The sequence below is a fragment of the Ascidia mentula genome, chromosome 4 (genome assembly GCF_947561715.1).
Source record: "Ascidia mentula chromosome 4, kaAscMent1.1, whole genome shotgun sequence".
Taxonomy (NCBI): Eukaryota; Metazoa; Chordata; class Ascidiacea; order Phlebobranchia; family Ascidiidae; genus Ascidia; species Ascidia mentula.
Genome location: NC_138569.1, coordinates 17,098,581 through 17,111,064, shown reverse-complemented (window position 1 = coordinate 17,111,064; position 12,484 = coordinate 17,098,581). Strand labels below are relative to the sequence as shown.

The window sequence follows — 12,484 nt, the reverse complement described above, 5'->3', positions numbered from 1 at the left end:
CATGACAGCGAGCGACGAACTAATTTTCATCCGGCGAAATGACTTTGACCAGCATCATTGTGGCCCGCAAAGAGTAATTATCTTCACCATGCCATGGCTTCCATTGAATCCCCTGGCACACGTTATTGGGGCAGACGTCCATCTCTTCTCTAGTGTAGTAACGTCCATTGAGGTTCGCGTCTGCGCATGCGCGGTACCACCAGCCACCTTTTTGTATCTGGGCGCAGTTGTTGAAGGCTAAAAGGAAAACACAACAGTTGGACCAGGTTTAGTCAATGTAGATCATTTTAACATTAAGAGATGCAGACAATAGTGCACATTAGGTCTCAACAGTGCAGCTGGCGATTGTGGCACAAGATTCTTAATAGGGGGTACAGGGATTTCAACTTCATGGTACCTTACGGTCAACGTCGATTCGTTGGGTACCCAACTGGGTACCAAACAACAACGACGAACTTATTAGCCCTCTGTGATTATTATGGCTCTTTTGCATATGTATATATATAGCATAATTTGGAATTGTGTACACAAGCCCGCTAAGCGCGAAATCTATAAAGGTCAAAATTCCACCGATGCAATAATCTGTTGCGTAACAAAGCTATTACGAAACCCGTACCTTGACCTTGGGACAGGCATGGACTACACTGGTCGTTGTCGAAATCTCTAGTTGTAAACCGCGCCAGGTATAAATTTTTCGATCCGTTTTCATCCGTGCCCCTTAGTCCGTCTCCTGCTGTTCCGTCGTATGCCCCAATTCTGCAAAAATGAATAATTTGTTTGCAAAAGTGATGTAAGTCCAGATGGGACCTGTAGGTCGAAACAGTGGCAATGTCTGCAGCTCACTATAAAAAAAATGATTTTGATAACTTTTGGGTTAATTATCACCATTAGTGGGTAATGGTTGAACGGTTGAAATGGTTGAAAGTTAAAAATGAAACAAAATTCAGCATGGAATACCATTTAATGCATAAATTTTCAACAATTTTCTTGCACATGAGAAAATAAATCAAAAAAACGACTTTGTCAGGATACCTCATGCTGTAATAATCGCGCGAGCTGCTTATCCTGAATCCATCATATTCGGCGTAAACGCGTTCGTCATCCCAGTCCATCATGGCTATGTGCAAACGGTAGCTGTTTTGACTGGTGATGTGGTGGATTTTGTCGTTTCCCAGCCAAAACTCAGAGGAAAGTTCACCAAATCCTGTGTTTTAGCGAAAGTGGATTACTTGGTGAGTAGCAAAGAAGCAAAAGCATAAAAGCCATGGATTTGGACACCATATACACGTTGAACTACCACAGTGAAATTTGTTTGACAAAAAAGCTCCTCTGAAGTGCTTGAAGCTGTATGATGAAAAATTACAAACAACATGTCATTCAATTTCTATTTCGGTCTTATCGCGGAATTAAAGTCAAAGGTACAAAGTGCAACAGCGTACGATTCCCAAAGGCGGCAAAGACAAACCTTGCACGTAATCGTCCCAATCGCGATCAAAGTCGACGCTGCCGTCTCTTCTTCGTTGAATAACAGTCCATCCCCCTCCATAATACTGCTGTTCGCAATAAACGTCAAACGATTCGCTGGCGTGGAACGGGCGGATGGTGTAAACTCCCGATACTTGGAACCCCATGTTGTGCAGTTCCTGGCAATCTGCGCATACACCAATGAATTTCACAAACATGATTTAGCCATTCTGTGCTGAGACAGAATATGTTTGTTAAACAATGTTTTGTGTTTTGTTGTGACGAACCATTTGCCACGAGGTTTATGACCTTTTGCAATCCGCATGACTGGACGATATCTTTTAGATTTTATGTAAAGGAAGTCAAGAGATGTGATAAAAGTATGTGCCCTAGTGGTTCTGGAAAGTCTCAATGGTTACCACAATTTAGTTCCTTGTAATTGATTCAATAATAATTGTTTTTAAATGCGATATTTTCTATGTAAAAACAGAAATTAAACAAATGTGCGGACTACGCGGTTGTTGCATCTGCAAGCGTTAAAACTATTTAAGTTACCACAATAAATTGAACCTACAAATAATAACGCACAGTAGGCACAGGTGCGATTCTTTTTCTCAAGCTTAGATATCGAGATCAACAACGTTTCGTATAAACGTGCAAGTTTTATGTTTTAGCTCTTCCTATGTATTCTTCAAGCATTCTTGTTTAAAACAATTATTATATATATATATATATAACTTTAGTTTGTAAGGTTTTGCCGGAAGAACCTTGGAAATATTTGCAACAGTTACATAAAATGCAGCATAATTTTTAGGTATTTAAAATAACGCATAACGCATTTAATGAATTTAGTCATTGATCACGTTTTCTGTAACACAAATTCGTATTGTCTTATGCACCACTTGTTGGACAACAAACCAATTAAGGTTTGGACAAGGAAAAAAATGATTAAAAAAAACAGTATTTCGATTTGATGTATCGGTTGTATTCTTGCTTACGCACGAGGCAACAGAAATGCGTCTGTGCCAACTGTCAAATCGTATTTTGGTTGCGAAACAAATCGATTGCCAATGAGGTTTTCGCACACGCTTTTTTCCACACTCGTTAATTTTCGATTTCGTTTTACGAGCAATCATAATTTTACTTTCAAATACAGGTTTCGACTAAGTTGGGTTTAGCAATGGGTGTATGTGATAATCCAGTGCAGTGAGGCATTCCGAAAGTGGTGCTGCGGCATAACTAGCGGATGATTGTATAGGTTTACGACCTATTAATGTGTCCTTCCTTATCAGCAGAAATCAAGACCGACATAATGCAAATTGAGGTGTAATGAACTTATGACAAGCGACTTATTCGCCAGCTTCCCCTAATTTAAGCTTAATTACCCACGACGAGCTTCCATTAGAAGCGCATTACGCTCGGCGCTTCTCGAAAGCCCTGTTGTTTCGCAGAAGGGCACGGATAACTTTGGTGGATCCAGGTGGAACTCGCGCGACGTCATAACAGATCCTAAAACGCGCGCGTGACGTGGTCCTCGGAGGTTCCCCGCTCGCAGAAACGTCAAAATGCGGGCCAACGCAACATAAATCAAATGTCTATTAGCACTACGGCGCTGTGCGTCGTCGACGGCAGGTGTTTACCCAAAGGCATTGTAGTTGTGGTGCACTGCAGTACATTGTGGCGGTAGCGATTTGCCGACCCGACGACTTTCACAAACGTAGAGTTTTACGAGCGGCCAGAGAACACCCACTCGCGAAAACGCTACTAACGATGCTGCGTAACTCCACAGCGAGAGAGCTTTTAGGGCAGACGTCGCTCTTTTTAAGGACCGTGCTTTTCGTCAGAACAGATTAGAATCCCGACTACAAGCACGCGGCAGTGTTAATGGAAGCGCGGTCTTGTTGTTTACCGTCAAGGGCATTAGTCTCGCGCTTATATGGTTTTTAGGTATATGAAGTAGCGGAGGCGGGCACACACAGGCTATATTGCAGTAGCGAAGTTATAACCAGTCAACGAAGCGTTACTTTATTTTTTAGTGAGCTGCAGACATGGCCATTGTTTCGAACCAATAGGTCTCTACAGTGCAGTTTCGGTGATAACGAGCTAAATAGCTAAATAACCAAGCAAGACTTCCACAAAATAACCAGACAAGAGTTTTATGTTATACACTACTTTACGGAGCCTATAGGTTTGCGAGCACTCAGTCATTACAAAAAATTTGTTTCCTGCTTGATGTGTGCAATAAGGAATACAGTGTATATCCATTGAAGTGCAAGCATACATACAGAGAAAAAAAACAAAGGCTGCCTGACAACTTGCCAAAGGGGCATTCGATTCCCCGAATTGGTGAACGTTTCCAAAGCTCACAAAGTAGTTTTTGAACGGTCATGAAACCTTTACCACGATTGTGATAACTACTTTACATGCTCCCTGAACCATATTGGTTTTGAATACTTTTTTCGACCCAGACCCAGAATTTGTAGACCCCGCGGTAATGGGATATGTGAGCACACCTGCACGTGGTAAAGGTTCCATGACTTGAACCATTCAAAAACAAACCAGGTTAGATTCGGTCATCAGGTTTAACAACACGCATTGATTTCGAAGAGTTTGGTATTTTCACGGGGCAAGACATGCGTAATTAGCACGAGTAAATTCGAATTTTGGGTTTTTAATATTTCAGTGACAACAACTGTATTGTCAAAATTGAAAGTGGCAGAAATGAGGAAAACACCTTAAAATTTCTCGCGAATGTCAGAGTTTCTTACAAGGGGCCTTTATGGCAAGGTAGTGGCGACCCCCATGCAACACTTCGGCCTCATATTCATTATTTGCCAGCGCGGAGTTAAGACGTTCGACGATAAAGATTATCTAGATTCGAATTTGTCGGATTAGTGCCAAATAGTTTAGTGTTTCGGTCAAGAGCAAACAAAATCCCGGCTGTTCCAGATCGCGGTCCTTGTCCAGGCTTAAGCGGTCACGACTGGGTGATTATACCGCGCGTGCCTGAGATTCTGATTACATTACGCCAATAATCCTTTTCTCATGAATGCGGCCTGAACTATGCTGGTAAAGTTACTAGTATAGTTGGGCCCCCTAAACCCACATTCCAATTGGTTGAGAGATGTGGCGCATCCACGCTTTGGTGCAATGTATATTATTTTGTCCCAAATGTGGTTTCAAATGCCGAAATGAGCAGATTATGTAACTGGTTTCCGCGTAAAAAAACGCGACGGCCCTGAAGCAGTGTGAACGTGTGGTATTGCGCGTATGAAGAATTCATTTGCGCCAACCGATTACCAACTACGAAAATTATCGTCAGCCTGTAGTTCGCCGAAGCTGTCAATTAAAGGATAAGTTCGAGATGATATGCTTAAATCGCGCGAGCGGCTTTCAGAACTGGTTTGCTACGAAGTGCAGCCGCATTTACGTCATGCGTTCTGTAACGATCGACGCAACATCTGTCCGAATTAAGATGGCTGAACATTTTGTCGGCCCGCAACCTTTTAGTTGAAGAATTAAAACAGTCCGATGCTGGCCTGTAGCAATTCAGAGGGTTGATTTTGTTTCGGAACACATTCTCAAAATCACGCAACATGACAATAAAAGAAACGTGTTTCAATGTTTGTTTTGCGGATAGACTTAACCAACATTTTTGTGCGACATTGTTAAGGTTATAGAGGTCACGCGGTACGATTCCACAGATCAAAGGCATACGAAAAAACCTGCAATACAGGCCGCGAGAATGTAAAATATTTAATGTGCGCTCCGTTCTCGAATGTGCGATGTTAAGCATGTTGTGGTGTCTTTCAATTGCTTTGTTGGCTTATACGCTGTGGTGTTTGTTGATCAAGAAACGGACGTCATTAAACAGCCACGAGACACGGCCTAACGATTATATCCTTTGTTTGCACCGGACAAATTTAAACAGGAATGTACAACATTTCTGACCAACATTTACGCCACTAAGGACTTGAAAAATCAATTGGGATTACCGCATGAAAGACGACTGCAATCGTTTTGACCATTTTACTAAGGGCCCAACCCTCAATTGATTGTTCTTCAACAAGACATATTGTTTAATAATTCGCCAGGGTTGACACTTTTTTTCTCATCGCCCAAAAGACATTCAATGACTCATTCGAATAGTCGTAGACCTTGTCCAAAACACAGGCTGATGCAAAACAGGGCTTGAATCTCGAAAACAAACGCCCGGAACAAACCATATGAGGTCATGGAACACAAAACACTTGAAGAAGTTTGTGATAATGACTTGCTGTACAGAACACTCTCTTTTTGTGACTTTGCCTCTGTCTGAACTTTATGGTTTGGCATTTTTTTGTGTGTTTTGGAACGTAATGCATACGCGTGGTCGGCAGGCGATTTCTTTAGGTTTTTAAATCTTTGTGTTAGACATTATAAAAACCCTCATTAAATAACATCCACCAATGTAAAATGAAAACGAAAACTAGTAAGTTTTACTTTCCTTTGTAACTAACTTAAGTGGAATAACTTCGCCAAAACGTTACGCGATTATTTGGATATATGGCACTAAATCTTTACGGGAAAGGAAGCCTGTGCTGTTTATCGGTACACAGTACATGAGGATCATTGCGATAGTGCTTCTGAAAAGTGCCGTTTCATCGACTTTAATTGCCACGCAAGACGCAACAGTAAATGTGACACGCCATTTAACATGCCTTCCCTACTTGAACTACAAGTATCGCATGTCGTTCCGCGCCTACGCGCCAATTAATTGTCTGGTTGAATTTTTGTCTTTCGTTCTAAGCGTGACCACACGGACAAAGCGAAATTGGAGGCGTTTGGTAACGTAAAAGTCTATTTTAGTGAGTGAAAAAATAGTTCACAATGCTTGCTCATGAAACTGAAGATGAATTGGTACCGTCGTGGCAAGACAATTAAACTATAATCCTGGAAAAAACATTGCATTTCTCTCTGAAATCACCGACTTTTTGTTTAATTGCGATCAAAAATTAATCTATCGATTTTACGCTTCGAGTGTCGTGGCTGAAAAGAAAAAGGTAAAAAAAATTCAAGCTCGTCACACATCGATTTTGGTTGCCTCGGCTGCACCGTCCTTCGTCGGGGCCAGATGCATGTTATACCGCAAAGCAGTGTTTTCGACCCAGAAAAGATCTTCTTGTGGGTAGGCATTAAATTATGACTGGACCCGCTCATGAGGGGATGTCACGGCGCGCAGAAGCTTCCGAATGCGGCCCCACCATCAACAATGAGCGTTGTTACAAAACTCGCCCTCTGAAGGCCTATGTAAGAGGGCGTTGGTGACGCGTTTTCCGTTCGGTTCCGCAGTCAGCGCGCGTGGGCATAACAATAACAAACCAAAGCCAGGGCGCGGTGGATGTCGGAAAGCGCATATTGCTTTTGACAAGGAAAGTGCGCACACTCCATCGCGTGCGTTGTTGGTAGCGGATGGAAGCTTGGTATCAGCAGTTGGCTGTATTTTCGCATTAGAGACCAGGAATCAGCCTAAGCTGAATCCTAACTTGCAGCGTTTCCTTTTACTCGGACCGAAACACTTTCTCCCATTTGAGCCAGAGTCGATGCAGATAGCCGCTTGTTAACGCACAGACTTCATAGAAACGCCGAGAGTTGGCCGCGGGCAAACTAATCGCAGTCGCCCACACCTTGATTAAAAGCTCAGGCAGAGCGGTCAATTAGCCATGTGCAATCCTGCTCGTCGCAAGTAAGTTGGAGGCTATCGTTAAGGGAAGTTGTTTCTTGTCGGAAAAGTACGTGTGATTTATTACTGTTCAAAAGACATCGCACTAACAATTGCCGTAGGTGTAAGATTGAGATCATTCGCATGCGGTTGACAGGTTCAGAACAGGCGACTGAAAAATAAGAGGATACGTCACTCCCAGACGGGCACAGCAATTGGAACGCTGCAGCGAACAACGGCGGGACGATGAACAGTAGTTTTGTGACATGTGCTAAACTTATTTTTGTTGTACTTTCGTAGATTGCAAAAGAAGCTAGGAAAAAAATAAACTGACGTCGTTGGCATGTTTTCGTGTCTACAACAGGTATCTAATCTGTCATAAATAAAGAATTCGCTGTGCCAGCAAACAACGTATAAGCGCAACAGCAATGAACGCAACGCAGCAAATCCATCAAGCTTTTGGATTTGTGGAGTATCAAGTGCCATTCTGTGGTCCGTTCGCGTGCGCAACCAACACCAGCACAGCGAACGGTGTCGCTTTTTGGGACTGCTTGCCGACGATCTGCCGCCGCAGAATCGAAGGTTTTGGTGCGCTCCTGTGTATCCTGTCACTCCTCACGACTGTTTTCAATGCCGTGGTGCTGGCGGCCAACTCTTTGCCCAGCACACGTCGTTTGGTGCGAAGGAATCCAACTATGGAGAACTATGCGATATACGTGATGTCTATGGCGCTCGCCGACCTGCTGGTGGGATCGGTCGTGCTACCCGTGGTGCTGGGTTTCTTCCACTTAGAGATGACGGATACACACATCTGGAATGGTCAGCAAGGGGCGGCCAACACGTCGCGCGGCCTGTTTCTCCCCAACGAAACCCACATAGACGCAGGAACAGCCAGTAACATAACATTCACAGCCGGAAGTGTGGGATATATGAAAAATGGCGGCTCGATGACGATGATGAATGTAGCCGGCGTTGTGACGCACTTGGCCATATTCGTTTCAATGTACACACTCGCCGCAGCCAGCGCTGACCGCTTCTACACTTCCACCAAGCCTGTCAGCAACAGATCAATTATACTCTCCGGGTAAGCAAGTACTTAGAGTAATATATTACCCCGACTGTGGTTTTGTTTGGGAAAAACCCGTCATCAGTCTAAGGCAAGTGTTGATGGTTAGGGTGACCACTCCTATTTTGATGCTTAGGTCTTCATTCCGGCGAAAGAGCAGATTTTCGACCTCTGACGATGATAGTCCCAGCTGCATAAACCTAAAGCGTTCAACGTGCGCTGTGCTGTTCATTTGGATGTGCGGCACGTTATTTGCGATGATTCCACTGCTGCTTCCGTCAGAGTTTCGATACCAGCCAATTGGTCACGTGTACGTCGCCCTCGTAGCAACAAGCGCCGAGAGTTCCCGTATGCTATGCTGGTACGTCCAAAACCATTAGGCTTCTTGTGCTATTTTGGTCTTTTCATTAACTTATATTTACATCCAGGTACGTGGTCGCACTGGCGTTGCCCCTGTTTATCACTTGGCTCTTCAGTTTTCTGATTTGCGTAACTCTTTGGCGTCGCAAGCGGCGATTGAAGCGGTCATACTCATCCAAAGGAAACGGCTCAAGTCGTGGATCGTCGAGGAAACGAGCCAAAAGGGAGCGTTTCCACCGGCAAACTAGTCACGTAAGCGTCACCGAAAGTCACATGACGCCCAGCGTATTTGACCGGATGCTTAGCAACGAAAGTGAGGCAGTGGGTCCGGATTCCCCCAAGGACACCGATTCGGGCGAGGACGTATTTTGCGAGAGCAAAAATCAGCTATCAACCCAGCCTAACAAGAAACCATTCATGCGTCAGTCATCGACCCCAAACCCTGTAACGCGTCCTCGTAGGCCTTCTAGCCTGGACTTGGGCTTGATCAAGCAACTTTCTAAAGAAGAGATCGGTTACAAGCGAACCTATTCCCATCCTGCTGCTGGCGACTCGAGGTTTGATGCGGCTTTGCCATTTACAAAGATCGACGACAGTTTTGTGGCGAAACGTTTGCTCTGTCGACGAAGTTGGGGAGGTTGTTCGGAAGAAAACATAACCAGATCCTCTATGGACGTTTCGGCCAAAACACCATCAAGCCCCTCGGTACCGAAATCCCCAACAGCCAACTTTCAACCGATCTCACCCGGCACACAAACGTCCTCACCGAACCTGAGTGTCAAAAATTTGGACAGCAGAAGACCAGACGGGCCACGCAACCCGCGCACACCAACACGGTTGCGACGCAAATCTTCTGTGTTTCGCGCGCGCGAGCTGTTACGCTCCAAATCGCTCGAGTCCAACATCGTAAAAACTCTTTTCGCAGTTGTGGTCGCAATTTCAGTTGCTGTCCTTCCGTTGTTGGCTGTTCTCACCAAGATTGCGGTCAAGGGGCCTACGTCTTCACGTGAGGCCAACAACTACGTCAGTGCGATCGTGGTTGCCATGACCGTGCTCTTCTCCAATAGCTTATGGAACTGTCTGATTTACGGTGCACGAATGCCTTATTTTCGTCGATCCATCGTGCGCATGTTTCACAAGAGCCTGCGGCGCGCCAAGTCTACCTACTGTTGCAGGCAGGTGAAAACCGCGCGACGTACGATCAGACGAAAGCTGAGGTCGGGATCAAGCGCGAAGCAGCGCTGCCCCAGCGACTCCCAGCTCAGAAACCGCGATGAGATTTTAAGCGACGTCTTCAGTGTTGGTCAACCAGCAATTGATTCACATGAGCTGAACGGTAGTTATGTGATGAAGCCACGATAGACATTTACTTTTATGCGTTTTACCGAAGTTCCAGTATTTGGCAGGGTGTGTTTTCTGCAAAATGTGTTTTTTTGCACGTTCCGTCGTTTGTTGTTTTACCTGCACTCACATCCGTACATTGCAGTACTGACGTCATTTAAACTGTGGTCCACCCTCTTTTAATCATGTCGCACTGTTCCTTGCATTTCTGTTTCACGCTGTGTTATTTTTTTCACAATAAAATTCCTCCAAAAGTTTTGCCCGTTTTCTTTGCCACAAACGATAAAACTATGAATAACACATAGGAAAGGCTGAACTTGTCCGTTGTGTTCGCTCACGATACCCTTTAAATCAAGAAATCTTGTAAAGTATCCAAGAGCAAAAGATGTTATCTCTATGTCTTTTCTAGTATGTGTGTGCACATTATACCAGTGTGAACCAACAAGCAACCCATGAAATTCAATTTTTAAAGATCGTCCAGATCTAGTTGCAATATTTTGCCAGTTTTCAATCAACCTAAAGTAATCAAGTTCATCGCTAGACGTCAAACAATCACGATACCTACCAGCAGGGGGGGTATCAGGTTGAGGGTGTGACGTGGGCAGGAGGTTGGGAAAGTCTCCGGAGTCGATCAAGGCCACAGCCCACTTTTCAAGTCTCCGTATGCGCTCAAGTGCCTCGTTGGAACTTCCCTGGACGGCGGAAAGGCTTTCCCGAATGTTTCCGAATTGCCCCGAATCCACCTGCTGGCTATCACGTGACGAAGCGGTCTCCATGATTGAGGCGTTCAGCAGTGATAGGCTGTTTTCGAGTTCAAACACCCGTTGCCGAAGCTGCCTTTGCTGAAAAATATAAACATACAGTTGAGTGGCAGCGATTTTTCGGGTGTTGACAGTTGCCAACCAAAGAGGAAGCACGTATGCGAAGCACCCTATAGGCAAACTGCGTGTGCTGGCAATTAACCGGTAATTACTCAGTGGGTCCGCTTTGTTTGTTTGTTATGATTGGGACGACGCGGCAACATTTCAAAGCGTCAACAGTTCATCTGCTGCAAGTGAACTATATCATTTGCAAGGAAGTATTTGGTCCTTGTGCAAGCTATTCAAACAAAGGAATTACCCATTACAATGGTTCCCATCTGTACCGCGCCTTGGTGTGTCGTTTTAAGATTTCTTCGCGAAATAATGTGACTGTGAGGCATCCTGTGCCGAGCGTCACAAAATGACCAAAATTTGTCCCAGCGCGTTCATATTCCCCAACTTATAGCTAGTTTCGTTTGATAAATAACAATTAAGAACAAGCATTTCTATACTTGCTTTGTCGCACACAGTGAATCTTGCCAAACGCGTCGCACGTGGTAATGATTTGGAACCACTGGCCAAATGCGTTTATTCGGGTCTCACCGTTCTTTGCGTTGCCTGGTTGTGGAGACGAAGGTCGGTGTTTTGTTGGCCCAGAATGATATTTTGATTTCGAATTACTTGCGCCAGGTCGTTGGCAATCTGTGATGAATATGTTGCAGTTATGCATTTCGATGGTAAAGCAAGCTACCGAGTAGCATTTTTACTTGGATCATACGCCACTTTTTTGGGAAACATTTCAAAAAAGAATAACAAACGTAAACATGTTGAGAGCAATGTTATGACGTACACCAGCCTTTCTAATTAGCGCTGAGTTTTGTCGTTTCAGGTTCTCAATTGTCTCATTCAGTCCTCGGATGACATCTGGCGTAAACGGACTGCTCTGCTGTTCTGCGGCGGACGCAGTCGCGATTCTCGACACAGCGAGAGGAATTGATTGAATCATTTCTTCAACCTGTGAAGATAGCACTTAAAAACACAACAACCAACATTTATCGTACAACATGTGCAAAAATTCTCACAAACCTGGACAGAAATGGCCGTTATTTCCCCTTGTTCTTCAACGAGCATTGCTTTTAATTCGCCAATAGCCTCGTCTGCGTCGGCTTGTAAACGCTGCTGTATATCATGACGTAGCTCCTCCAAAAAGAGATTTAGACGGGCTGTATCATTAGCACCGAGTGCAACACTAGAACCGTTGTGATTCCGAAGCTCCGTTTCAAAGTTTGCTATCCTCTCTAAATAGTTCATTGCGTGTTAAAGATAATCCAGTAGTGCATGGTGTAGAAAGTAGGGTTAATACCGTTCATTAGACCTTCGAACTTTCCGATTCTTCTTCGCAACTTGCAAGTGTCTGGGCATGTTACAGGCTTCTTCGGTTTCTGAAAGCATGTGGTTGTTTCCAATTTACGAAAACTTGTGTAGACCTAATTTAAGTTTTACCGAGAAATAGGCATATATTTTTAAATAGGTTAGGTAAACAAAACAAAATTCCCCTTTATAAATATTGCAATGGAACTTATAACATGAAAAATCAGCTTTCTTACTTTTGGTTTCTTACTTTCTACTTCTGAAGCAACAGCACATATAGCAAGAATAACTATGAACCAAATACGCATTGTTTGTGCAGCCTTTCTGGTTTCTAGGTTGAATGTATCCGACCCTCTTGCCATGCACGTAGAACAAACTGTG

The 12,484-nt window shown here is 44.2% G+C and overlaps 2 protein-coding genes across 2 annotated transcripts; one reads left to right on the top strand and one right to left on the bottom strand.

Annotated features, from left to right (window-relative positions):
* Window positions 1-19: 19 nt before the first annotated feature.
* On the bottom strand, window positions 20-12,465 carry LOC145898202 (uncharacterized). Its single transcript, XM_082986632.1, has 10 exons — window positions 12,340-12,465; window positions 12,096-12,174; window positions 11,819-12,030; window positions 11,583-11,747; window positions 11,336-11,434; window positions 10,498-10,774; window positions 1,466-1,651; window positions 1,033-1,204; window positions 617-756; window positions 20-237 (listed from the first exon to the last, which is right to left on the bottom strand). Exons 1-10 carry the CDS (start codon window positions 12,463-12,465, stop codon window positions 20-22), a joined length of 1,674 nt encoding a protein of 557 aa, XP_082842758.1.
* LOC145898534 (uncharacterized) lies at window positions 7,475-10,172 on the top strand. The gene is made up of 3 exons (XM_082987029.1): window positions 7,475-8,249; window positions 8,368-8,592; window positions 8,660-10,172. The coding sequence occupies exons 1-3, from the start codon at window positions 7,594-7,596 to the stop codon at window positions 9,951-9,953; spliced, it is 2,175 nt and encodes a 724-aa protein (XP_082843155.1). The 5' UTR covers window positions 7,475-7,593; the 3' UTR covers window positions 9,954-10,172.
* Window positions 12,466-12,484: the final 19 nt, after the last annotated feature.